Below are 12,724 nucleotides of genomic sequence, written 5' to 3'. Positions count from 1 at the left end.
ATCTTTAAATAGATTTCTGCTGAACATTTATTTATTTTTTTCTACAGGCTTTTTGCCAGTAAACATCCTTGTCCGCATATACATATCTTTGCATACACCTGCCAGTACATTTGTGGGATAATTCTTAGAAGAGGACTTTCTGGGTCAAAGGGTTATAACAATTGACATTTTACCAATAATACAAAATTGTAGTGTTGTTGTTTTTTAACTTGGTAGAATCTTAAAAATCACTAAAATTTTTAAGATACCTGGTCTTATTCCCTCCTTTTTTTCCAAATGAAAAAATTAGGCCTAGAGAAATAAATGAGCTGCCCAAGATCATATAACAGCTCATGGAAGTACTCAGACTACAAGCTGAGTTTCCTGACTGTCCTTTTTTATATTTATCCCTTCCTATTTACATTTACCATTAGCATTTCTCAATGTATATCTGGTTTTTCTTACAGCTGTTTGATTCATCAAATTTTTGTAATAGTAATGTTTTGTTTCCATTTCTTAATGTAGAAGAGAACAATTCTAGATTCAGGTCCCCAATGCTAGGAATCAAATCAACATTACTTAGCTTTTTTTGTTTTTTGGTGTTTTTGGCTGGTATGAAAGAAACATTTAATGTTCAGGGTTTGGCTAATGTAACAATCTTGGCTAGTGAAAATTTATCGTTCATTAAGATTGTTCACTACTATAATTCATCAAGTTAGAATTTAACCTATATATATTGAAGAGTTCTAATAAGAAAGCATATCAGAAGCAATGGTAATAGTTTATCAGCAACTTGTGGGTGTAAAAGTTTGTGTGGATAATTGTTTCCACCCTTCTCTAAATCCATTTGGTATAAGTAAAATGAATCCTAAGAGGATTTTAGTTGCTTTAAAACAACAAAATTTTTACTTGTTTTTGAACCAACTTTTTCAAACCAGCAAGTATTTTGTGTTGAGATTTCTTCTGCCTAGAATAGCATATTATTGGATCAGACCATCTTCTGCATTTAAATGATGTCCTATCTTGTCAGTTTGGCAGAGGGGCATGGGTTTTCACATGGGCCATAAAATATACTTACGTGAATACACACATATACATAGAACACTCATTGTTTTATTCTGTTTTTTCCTTTGACTACATATAGTAATCTATATGAAATGCCATTTATGAAAACTTCCTTTCAGATTTATTTACTATGTCTAGAGCCAAAGAGGGAATTAATCCCTTTTTAATTGAATTAATGTTTTGATTTTTACTTTTTGTTTAGAGGTACTGCATGCATATGTTTTAAAAAAAAGTCTTAAAAAGCAGATCTCCCGTACCCCCACTTCTAACCCTAGCACCCATAGTTTCTCTGAGGGAGAAGATTCTTTTTTCATTAACTAGCTGACTTACTTAAATTAGTGTCTTGGGTTTAATTATTCCAATACAGCAATAGTGAGAATTTTTAATAGGTATTTAATCCTGTTTCCTACATTGGAGGTAAAACTGGTTTAGACCGGATAATAGTGCTTTTAGTTAATTGGGATGATTGTGACAGTGACTACAATACTGATGTCTCCTCTAGTGTACATCTTCCCTCTATAACATTGACTCATTTTATTCTGTTTATGTTGAGTAGATTTAGGAATGGGTTAGAGCATTTTTATACATCTATATGTGTCTAATAAACTATTACCATTTTTTTCTGGTGTGTTTTCTAGTTAGATTTTTTTCTCAGTTAAACTCTGACTTAATATAGACTAACAAGATGACTTTTTCCTTTTTTTCTTTTTTTTGTACCCAAAAATCTTTTGAAGGATGACTTTTTCTTTTAACCTTTTCTTTTCATGTTTTACTGAAGAAATGATAACTTAGGAGACGTTAGCCTAGGCAAACTTGGATGATGCTATCTATAATCATAGGTGTGTTACATAAATTATTGTTATTATACAGTTAAATCCTGCATCTTACAGATTTGGTGACAGATTGGTAAGCTAACTGTATGTGCATTCTAGGCCCTGTAGCAACTTTTTTTTTTAAATTTCAGCTTATTATGGGGGTACAAAAGTTTAGGTTACGTATATTGCCCATGCCTTCCCACCCCCCCAAGTCAGAGCTTAAAGCATGTCCATTCCCCAGACAGTGCGCATCGCACTCATTATGTAGGTATATACTCATCCCCTCCCCACCCGCCCACATCTGCCCGACACCCAATTGGTGTTATTCCCAAATGTGTACTTAGATGATGATCAGTGAAACCAATTTGATGGTGAGTACATGTGGTGCTTATTTTTCCATTCTTGGGATACTTCACTTAGTAAAATGGGTTCCAACTCTTTCCAGGAGAACATAAGAGATTCTGTATCACCGTTATTTCTTATAGCTGAGTAATACTCCATGGTATGCATATACTACATTTTACTAATCCACTCATGTATTGATGGGCATTTGGGTTGTTTCCACGTCTTTGCGATTGTGAATTGTACTGCTATAAACATTCGGGTGCAGATGTCTTTGTTATAGAATGTCTTTTGTTCTTTTGGGTAGATGCCCAATAATGGGATTGCTGGATCGAATGGTAGGTCTACTTGTATCTGTTTAAGGTATCTCCATATTGCTTTCCACAGAGGTTACACTAGTTTGCAGTCCCACCAGCAGTGTATGAGTGTTCCTGTCTTTTCACATCCACACCAACATATATTGTTTTGGGACTTTTGGATAAAGGCCATTCTCACTGGAGTAAAGTGATATCTCATTGTGGTTTTGATTTGCATTTCCCTGATGATTAGAGATGTTGAGAATTTTTTCATATGTTTGTTGGCCATTCTTCTATCTTCTTTTGAAAAATTCCTATTCATGTCCTTTGCCCACTCTTTGACAAGGTTGTTTGATTTTTTTCTTGCTGATTTTCCTGAGTTCTAAATAGATTTTAGTTATCAGTCCTTTATTGGATGTGTAGCATGTGAAAATTTTTTCCCATTCTGTAGGTTGTCGGTTTGCTCTCGTGACTGTTTCTTTGGCTGTGCAGAAACTTTTTAATTTAATCAGGTCCCATTCATTTATTTTTGTTGTTGCTGTGATTGCCTTTGGGGTCTTCTTCATAAATTCTTTGCCTAGGCCAATGTCTATAAGAGTCTTTCCCACATTTTCTTCTAGAATTCTAATAGTTTCATGCCTAAGGTTTAAGTCTGTTATCCACCGTGATTTGATTTTTGTGAGAGGTGAAAGGTGTGGGTCCTGTTTCAGTCTTCTACATGTGGCTATCCAGTTTTCCCAGCACCATTTATTGGGTAAGGATTCTTTTCCCCAGAGTATGTTTTTGTCTGCTTTGTCAAAGATTAGATGGCTATATGAGGATGGTTTTATATCTGAATTTTCTGTTCTGTTCCACTGGTCTGTGTCCCTGCACTTGTGCCAATACCATGCAGTTTTAATAACCACAGCCTTGTAGTATAGTTTTAAGTCTGGTAAATTAATACCTCCCATTTTGTTCTTTATGCCTAAAATTGCTTTTGCTAAACGGGGCCTTCTCTGGTTCCAGACAAAGCTTACAATTATTTTTTCTATATCTGTGAAAAATGATGTTGGTAATTTAATAGGGATTACATTGAATCTGTAGATCACTTTGGGTAGTATAGACATATTTTAACAATGTTGATTCTTCTGATCCACGAGCATGGTATGGTTTTCCACCTGTTTACATGCTCTGCAATTTCCTTCCTCAGTGTTTCATAGTTCTCCCTGTAGAGGTCCTTTACTTCCTTAGTTAAATATATTCCTAGGTACTTTATTTTCTTTGTTGCTATTGTGAAGGGTATTGAGCCTTTAATTTGGTTCTCAGTTTGACTGTTATTGGCATATATGAATTCCTCTGACTTGTGTGTATTGATTTTTATATCCTGAGACTTTACTGAATTCATTTATCAATTCCAGGAGTCTATTGGTTGAATCCTTGGGGTTTTCTAGATATAATATCATATCATCAGCAAAGAGTGAGAGTTTGATCTCTTCTGTCCTTATTTGGACACGCTTGATTCTGCTCTCTTGCCTCATTGCTCTCGCAAGGACTTCTAGCACTATGTTGAATAGCAGTGGGGACAGTGGGCAACCTTGTCTGGTTCCAGTTCTAAGTGGGAATGCTTTTAATTTTTCCTCATTCAGTATGATGTTGGCTGTGGGTTTGTCATATATGGCTTGTATCATTTTTAGGTAGGCCCCGTCTATGCCTATTTTGTTAAGTGTTCTTATCATGAAAGGGTGTTGAATTTTGTCAAATGCTTTTTCTGCATCTATTGAGAGGATCATAATAGTCTTTGTTTTTGCTTCTATTTATGTGGTGAATTACATTTATAGATTTGTGTATGTTGAACCATCCCTGCGTCTCTGGGATGAAGCCCACTTGGTCATGATGGATTATTTTCTTGATAAGCACCTGGATTCAATTTGCTAGGATTTTATTGAGAATTTTTGCATCTATCAGAGAATTTTTGCATCCCTTCATAAGGGATATTGGTCTGTAGTTTTCTTTTTTTGTTGCATCCTTTCCTAGTTTTGGTATCAGAGTTATGTTGGCTTCATAAAATGTGTTGGGGAGGATTTCATCTGCTTGATGTTGTGGAATAACTTTTGTAAGATAGGCACCAGTTCTTCTTTGTAGGTGTGGTAAAATTCGGGTGTGAAACCATCTGGTCTGGGGCTTTTCTTTTTGGGAAGGTTTTTAATTGCTATTTTGATTTCAGTTCTTGATATTGGTCTGTTCAGGAATTCTATTTCTTTCTGGTTGAGCCTAAGGAGGCTGTGTGTTTCTAAAAATTTGTCCATTGCCTCCACATTTTCCAGTTTGTGTGCATAAAGTGTTAAAACAGCTTGGTATTGGCACAAGAATCCACCCTTCCTTGCCCTGCTTTGTGATGTTACAGCTGGACACTGTAAATATTTCTCCTTTGCCAGCTGGCTTCATATTAAGTTTTGTCAATACACATTACTGGTGGTTCTCTGCAAGGTGATAGCAGGAGAGAAGGGGCTTTGCTCCTTGATATCCTTGTGCTTTTTTTCCCCTGGCACATTGGCCAGCAGATGAGCATTCAGGAGGCCCAGTGGCATTCACTTCAGCAGGCCTGCTGGACCATACCTACCCACACCCTCTGGTAAGTTTCTGTGCCACCCTGTGGTTGGCTTCCCATAGATCACCTACTAAGAACTTTCGTAGCCAATCTGTGGGCTATTGGTGCAAACCAGTTCTGGCCCTTGCCCTTTGGCAATTTTCTTCTCTACAGAGAAGGTTGTGTGTTCTTGTGGCAACACACCCCATCTAATGAGACATGAATCTCACTGGCTTGGAGAAAAGAGCTCTTCTAAGTTTTTAATTCATTCCTTTGGTATTTTCCCTCCACATAGAGGTGGTAGCTGCTTTCTGCAGTTGGTATTTTTGAACACCTTAGAACAGTACCATATGACAGAAGGCATGTATTTAGTTAAAAAATTTCTAATAGCCACATTAAAAAAGTAAAGAAAAAGTGAAATTAATTTTAATGATTAATTTAACAGTATATCTAAAATACTTTATATAAGATCATTATAAAATTAAGTTATTTTACTTTTGTTTAAAAATATGAAATCTTTGAAATCCTGTGCATATTTTATACTTCTATCACATGTCAATTCTGAGTAGTCATATTTCAGTGCTCAGAAACCACATGAGACTAGTGGCTACTTACCATATCTCGAACAGTATATCCTTCGCTCCTCTCTTATTCCTTGTCATTATTGACCACCTTTTAATAGATAACAATTCCTTATACACGTATACCTAGGAGATTTTACACAGTTTAATTACAGACCACCACAATAAAGCAAATATCGCAATAAAGCGAGTCACAGATTTTTTGTTTCCCAGTGCATATAAAACTTATGTTTATAGTATACTATAGTCTGTTTAGTGTGCAGTAGCATTATGTCTAAAAAAAAGTGCATACCTTAATTAAAAGTGTTGTGAAAAAATTCTAATGATCATCTGAGCCTTCAGCAAGTCGTAATCTTTTTGCTGGTGGAGAATCTTACCTCAGGGTTGATGGCTGCTGACTGATCAGGGTGGTGGTTGCTGAAGGTTAGGGTGCCTGTGGCAGTTTCTTAAAATAAGGCAATAATAAAGTTTGCCACATCAGTTGACTCTTCTTTTTATGAAAGGTTTCTCTTTTGCACGAGAAGCTACTTGAAAGCATTTGACCCACAGTAGAACTTCTTTCAAAATTACAGTCTATCCTCTCAAACCCTGCTGCTGCTTTATTACTAAATTTATATAATATTCCAGATCCTTTGTTGTCATTTCAGCAGTGTTCACAGCATTTTCACCAGGAGCAGATTCCATCTCAAGAAACCACTTTCTTCAGTCATCTATAAGAAATAATTCCTCGTCTGTTCAGGTTTTATCATGAGATTGCAGCAATCCAGTCACATATTCAGTCTCCACTTGTAATCCTAGTTCTCTTGTAGTTTCTACCACATCTGCACTTCCTTCCGCCACTGAAGTCTTGGACTCCCCAAAGTTATCTGTAAGGGCTGGAATCACCTTCTTCCAAACAAATGTTAATGTTGATATTTTGACTTATTCCCACTGGTCATGAATGGCAGCTTTCATCCCACTGGTTCTTAATGGCATCTAGAATGATGAATCTTTTCCAGAAAGTTTTCAATTTACTTTGTCCAGATCTGTCAGAGGAATCACTGTTTATGGCAGCTATAGCCTTAGAAAATACATTTCTGAAATAGTAAGACTTGGAAGTCTAATAACTTCTTGATCCATGGGCTGCAGAGTGCATATTGTGTTAGCAAGCATGAAAACAACATTAATTTCTTTGTACATCTCCATCAGAGCTCTTGGGTGACCAAGCATGTTGTCCGTGAGCAGTAATATTTTGAAAGAAATCTTGTTTTCTGAGCAATAGATCTCAATAGTGGGCTTAAAATATTCAGTAAACCATGCTGTAAACAGATGTGCTACCATCCAGGCTGTTGTGTTCCATTAGTAGAGCACAGGAAAAATAGATTTAGCGTAATTCTTAAGGGCCCTAGGATTTTCAGAATGGTCAGTGAGCACTGGCTTCACCTTAAAGTCACCAGCTGCATTAGCCACTAACAAGAGAGTCAGCTTCTCCTCTGAAGCTTTGAAGCCAAGTATTGATTTCTCTTCTCTAGCTATGAAAGTTCTCTTAGGTGGCATCTTGTTCTAATAGAAGGCTGTTTCATCTACATTGAATCTTTTGTTACTGTAGCCACCTTCATCAATAATAATAGCTAGATCCTTTGGATAACTTGCTGCAGCTTCACCTTACATTTTTCGTTATGGAGATGGCTTCTTTCCTTAAACCTCATGAACCAACTTCAGCTAGCTTTCATCTTTTCTTCTGCAGCTTCTTCACCTCTCTCTACCTTCATAGAACCCAAGAGAGTTAGGGCCTTGCTCTGAATTAGGCTTTGGCTTAAGGGAATATTGTGGCTGGTTTGATCTTCCATCCAGACCACTAAAACTTTCTCCATATTGGCTATAAGACGGTTTTGCTTTCTTACCATTCAAATGTTCACAGGAGTAGCACTTTTAATTTCCTTCAAGAAGTTTTTCTTTGCATTCACAACTTGGCTATTTGGTACAAGAAGTCTAACTGTTGGCCTATTTCAGCTGCCGACATGTCTTCTTCACTAAGCTTAATCATTTCTAGCTTTTGATTGAAAGTGAGAGACATGTGACTTTTCCTTCCACTTGAAGACTTAGAGGCCATTCTAGGGCTATTAAATGACATAATTTCAGTAATTTCATGTCTCAGGTAATAAGGAGGCCCAAGGAGAGGTAAAGAGGAGAATGATGAGGGAAAGGTCAGTAGAGCAGTAAGAATGCACACATTTATTGAATAAGTTCGCCATCTTCTGTGCATGCGGTTCATGGTGCCCCAAAACTTACAATAGTAACATCAAAGATCACCGATCACAGATCATTAGGACAAATACAATAATAATAACAAAGTTTGAAATATTATGAGAATTACCAAAATTAGACACAAAGTGAGCACATGCTGTTGGAAAAATGGTGCCAATAGACTTGCTCGATGCAAGGTTGCCACAAACCTTCAATGTGTAAAAAGCACAGTATCTGTGAAACACAATAAAGCAAAATGTAATAAAACGAAATATGCCTGTATTAAATTTTTCCTGTTCAAATTGCTGATGTGATTTCTGTCTCCTGATGCATCCTGATTGGCTTAGTCAACAAAGCCAAAAGCTGGTTCTTTGAAAAGATTAATAAAATTAATAAACTTCTAGCAATACTGATGAGGGCAAAAAAGAGAGGGCACAAGTTACCTTTATTAGAAATAAAAAAGAGGACATCACTAGATTCTCCAAACTTTAAAAGCATAATAAAGGATATTGTAACCACTATAATGCCAATAAATTCTACAACCAAGATAAAATGGAAAAATTTCTTGAAAAGTACAACTTACCAAAACTCCTGTGAGAAGAAGAAGAAAATCTGAAAAGCTCTGTATCTCTTAAAGAAGTTGAATTTGTCATCAAAAACCTTCCCAAAAATGACCTCCAGGCCCGAAATGCCTTTACTTATGAATTCCGTCACATTTTTAAGAAGGAAATAGTGGCAGTGCTACAAAACTCTTTCAGAAAATAGAGAAGATGATTTGGTGGATGGGTGCAGTCGCTCATGCCTGTAATCCCAGCACTCTGGGAGGCCAAGGCAGGAGAATTGTTTGAGCTCAGGAGTTCGAGCGCCACTAGCCTGAACAAGAGTGAGACCATGTCTCTACCAAAAAGAAAAAAGAAAAGAAAAGAAAAAAAAAAAAAAAAAAAAAACAGCCCGGTGTTGTGGCACACACCTGTAATCCCAGCTATCCAGGAGACTGAGGCAGAAGGATGGGTTAGAGCCTAGGAGTTGGAGGTTGCGGTGAGCTATAATGACACCACTGCACTATACCCAGGGCAACAGAGTCAGACTCTGTCTCAACAACAACAGCAAAAAAAGGCAACTTGAGCACCCCTCCTCACAACGCACCCTAAAAAAAAAAAAAAAAAAGATTTGGAACACTTCCCAACTCATTTTATGAGGCCCTCATAACCCTGATACCAAAACTTGACAAAGAAATTTTAAGAAAAATGTTACAGCCAAGTATCTCCCATAAACATAGAAATCTTTAACAATATACTAAGAAATTGAATCTAGCATATTTTTAAATAATACATCATGATCAAGGGGGATTTATCTCAGGAATACAAAGTTGGTTCAGCATTTTAAAATCAATTAACATATTCCATTAATATAATAGAGGAGGCCGGGCATGGTGGCTCACACCTGTAATCCTAGCACTCTGGGACGCCGAAGCGGGAGGATCACTCAAGGTCAGGATTTCGAGACCAGCCTAAGCAAGATCGAGACCCCATCTGTACTAAAAAAAATTAGAAAGAAATTAGCCAGACAACTAAAAATATATAGAAAAGATTAGCTGGCCATGATGGCACATGCCTGTAATCACAGCTACTCGGGAGGCCGAGACAGAAGGATTGCTCAAGCCCAGGAGTTTGAGGTTGCTGTGAGCTAGGCTGACGCCATGGCACTATAGCCCGGGCAACAGAGCGAGACTCTGTCTCCAAAAAAAAAAATATATATGTGTATATATATGTATAACAGAGGAAAAGCTACATTTTCTCAATAGGTGAAGAAAAGTGACAGAATTCAATACCCATTTATGATTTTTAAAAAACTTTTAGCTAACTAGAAATAAAAAAGTGCTAAACAGCAATTTGATAAAGGGAGTCTACAAAAAAAAAGCACAAAATCATATTTAGTTGGTGAAACACCGAATGCTTTTCACCTGAGATAGGGAACAAATCAAGGATATTTGTTTTCACCACTTATTGGAAGTCTAGCCAGTACAATCATGGAAGAGAAGGAGTAGATAATTAGCTTACCATCTCATACCCCACCCCAATATTCTCTACCATGGCATTCTTTTTTTTTCCCTGATAGTTATTATGTAGACATTTATTTACCCCTCTATATTGCCAGTCTTTCTCAGTAAGCTCCAGGAAGGAGGGGACCTAGCATGGTATCTGGCTTATAATAAGAATTATAATAAATATTTGGTGTAGGAATGATTAAATTTAATGTTTGGGGAACTTTCTCTTCCCTAGCTTCTCGTTTTCTTGTGGGGAGATGTTCACTAATTTATCCTTAGGGAAAGAGGAGTGAATGATCTCAATTGGTGCTTTTAGGAAAAGGGAACTAGAAACTAGGAACTAGGTGAGTTTATCTCAGACCATTCCTTTTCTCCTCTTTAGTTGCAGAGAGCACACATTATATTCTCTTCTTCTATTTAATAAGTTTTATAGGGCAGCACACACTGCAAGGAAGATGCTGCTTATAACTGAATGGGTAAATCTGTTTGATTCAGCAGTAAAATAGTATTAGCAAGCTTCTCTGCTCTTAAACCTAATACCTTTTCTCCAATTCAAATTTACTAGTAATGTGGTTTATACTTTTTATTTTCATGTGGTTTATATCTTATATTTTCATTTTTAACTCTCTTAGGTGACTGAACTCAAGAAGGAAAAAGGACAGGAAGTATTTATTGACTCATCTCAAAAATTTACTATCTAAAATCTAAAATATTATTTCTCTAAAAAAATCATAGTATTAAATTGCAAACTGCTAGTTAGAAAAAGTTACAACAATATATAACAGAGAACAGGTTGCTATTTTTAAAATATAAGGAGCTATTACAAATTCATAAGAGAAAAATTAGCTGCAGTAGAAAACCAAGGAAACATAAGCTGCAACTCACAAAAAAATAACAATACAAATGGCCAGTAATAATAATTGCTGTCACTCATTGAGGTCTTACTACATACTATGCTCTGTACTAAACACTTCACATGCATTATCTCATTTAATTCTTTAGCAACCCAATAATACATTGTTAATTTTTTTCATTTTACTGTAGCAAATACTTACATAGTATTTATTATGTGCTAGGCACTCTAAGCACCTTACTTACATACTACCCATTTTATAGGCTAGGAAACACAGGCATGGAGAGTTTAGAAGTTTGCCTAAGTAGTTGAGCCAGTCTTTGAACTCAGGAAGTCTGACTTTAGATCCTGTGTTTTTTAACTACTCTATATTGCTTCACTGTAAAACAAAGACGTACAATACTTTTCTATTCTCATTTTGATTTTATTTTTTAAATTTCAAAAGTAGTACATGCTTATACTAACAAATCTGAACAATGCAGCAATGTGTAAAATTAAAAATAGTTCTCTTATTTGTACTCCCAAATTCTCCTCAAAGTTAACAGCTCTTAACATCCTGGTGTGCATTCTTTAAGATTTTTAAGAAAGGAAATTTTTTTAAATGAGATATTGTTTTTCTCCTAGTAGTTTAGCAGACATTTAAAAAGATCACTAATAAATATTTCTGGCAAGTGCCTGGAGAGCAAGCACTTTGGTGTACTACTGATGGCAATGAAAATTGTATAGTCTACCTCGTAGAAATTTGACAGACTATCACAATTTTAAATATGCTTATCTTTGATCCATCAATTGTTTTTCAAGGAATTATTTCTAGGAGAAATAGGATAAATGCCCCAAAATGTTTAAGATGTATCCATAAAGGTAAAGGCATATACCACAAAGTTTATAATGGCAGTTTTTTTAAAAACCCACCATTGGGAACAGCCCTTATCTAATCTGTAAGGGTTTGGAGAATTATAATGTGTTACCATATAGTCAGTTGAATAATGGTAGAATTACAGGTGATTTTTTTTTTCTTTGTGAGATAAATCAGAGTAGATTTTAGAATTTAAAAAAACTTTACTGCTTCCTTGAAAAATCACCTAGTTCCTTTAAGTCACAGTCTCCTCATTTAAAATCAATATAAGGAGGTATACAGAACTTATTAATATGGTTTTGTACATGTCTGTAATAAGTAGCTGCTCTGATTATTACTACCTCCAAATTTGTCACAGTTAACATTTTTTAGTAATTAGAAATAAAATATTTACACTTACATACAGAATACCTCTCAAAGGTTTGTTACAAACTAGTTCTTAGCGTCACAGACGAAAATTCTGGTATTTTGACTCTCTGTGAATTCAAGTAAGTCTCTAAATTTTTTACATAACCTTATTTGCAAAATGGAGACACCAACCAAAGTGCTAAACTCTGAGGGATGTTGTGAGGGTCAAATGGGATACTGTAAGTATAAGTAATTTGAAAAAGGAAAATGAGATACAAACGTGTTTAGTGTCAGAACTGGTTTTAAGCATAGTGCTAGATTGTTTGTTACCCAGCACAATGCCTGGAATCTAGTGGTTATACATTTGTTATTTACATGTTTTTGAGTTGATAAATTGTGTATTTTTCCTGCGTATTTGAAGTTTGATTTATGTATAATCCTTTGATCTATAGATTTTGAGTTTTTCACTTGTTATGACAGAAAAAATAATTATTAAAATTGGTGTACACTATTGCTCCTTTCTCTTGTTTTAGGAATGGAACATTGCTAAACTTTCAATTGAGTATGATTCTGAGCCCTTTGGGAAGGAACGAGATGCAGCTATTAAGAAACTGGCTACCGAAGCTGGAGTAGAAGTCATTGTACGAATTTCACATACATTATATGACCTAGACAAGTAAGTCTTTTTTTTTTTTTTTTTTCATTTTATTGTAGGGAAAATACATATAATATTTGCCATCTTAACTATAT

The 12,724-nt window shown here is 35.6% G+C and overlaps 1 protein-coding gene across 8 annotated transcripts in view; it reads left to right on the top strand.

The window, feature by feature from the left end:
- CRY1 (cryptochrome circadian regulator 1) overlaps positions 1–12,724 on the top strand; it is a 71,711-nt gene that overhangs the window by 44,923 nt on the left and 14,064 nt on the right. For 6 of the 8 annotated variants that reach the window (XM_069491445.1, XM_069491443.1, XM_069491439.1 and 3 more), the window contains exon 3: positions 12,508–12,650. The exons of 1 other annotated variant lie outside the window; for it this stretch is intronic. Coding sequence is in view for 5 of the 7 variants with exons in the window: in XM_069491443.1 (XP_069347544.1) it covers positions 12,508–12,650 (143 nt within the window). In the remaining 2 variants the exon portion in view is untranslated. The remainder of the gene's footprint in view (positions 1–12,507; positions 12,651–12,724) is intronic. One more of the 8 variants, XM_069491446.1, reaches the window with a different exon arrangement.

This window comes from Eulemur rufifrons, chromosome 16, assembly GCF_041146395.1.
Source record: "Eulemur rufifrons isolate Redbay chromosome 16, OSU_ERuf_1, whole genome shotgun sequence".
NCBI classification, from domain to species: domain Eukaryota; kingdom Metazoa; phylum Chordata; class Mammalia; order Primates; family Lemuridae; genus Eulemur; species Eulemur rufifrons.
Note: the sequence above shows the minus strand (reverse complement) of the source record. Positions and strands in the feature narration are given on the sequence as shown.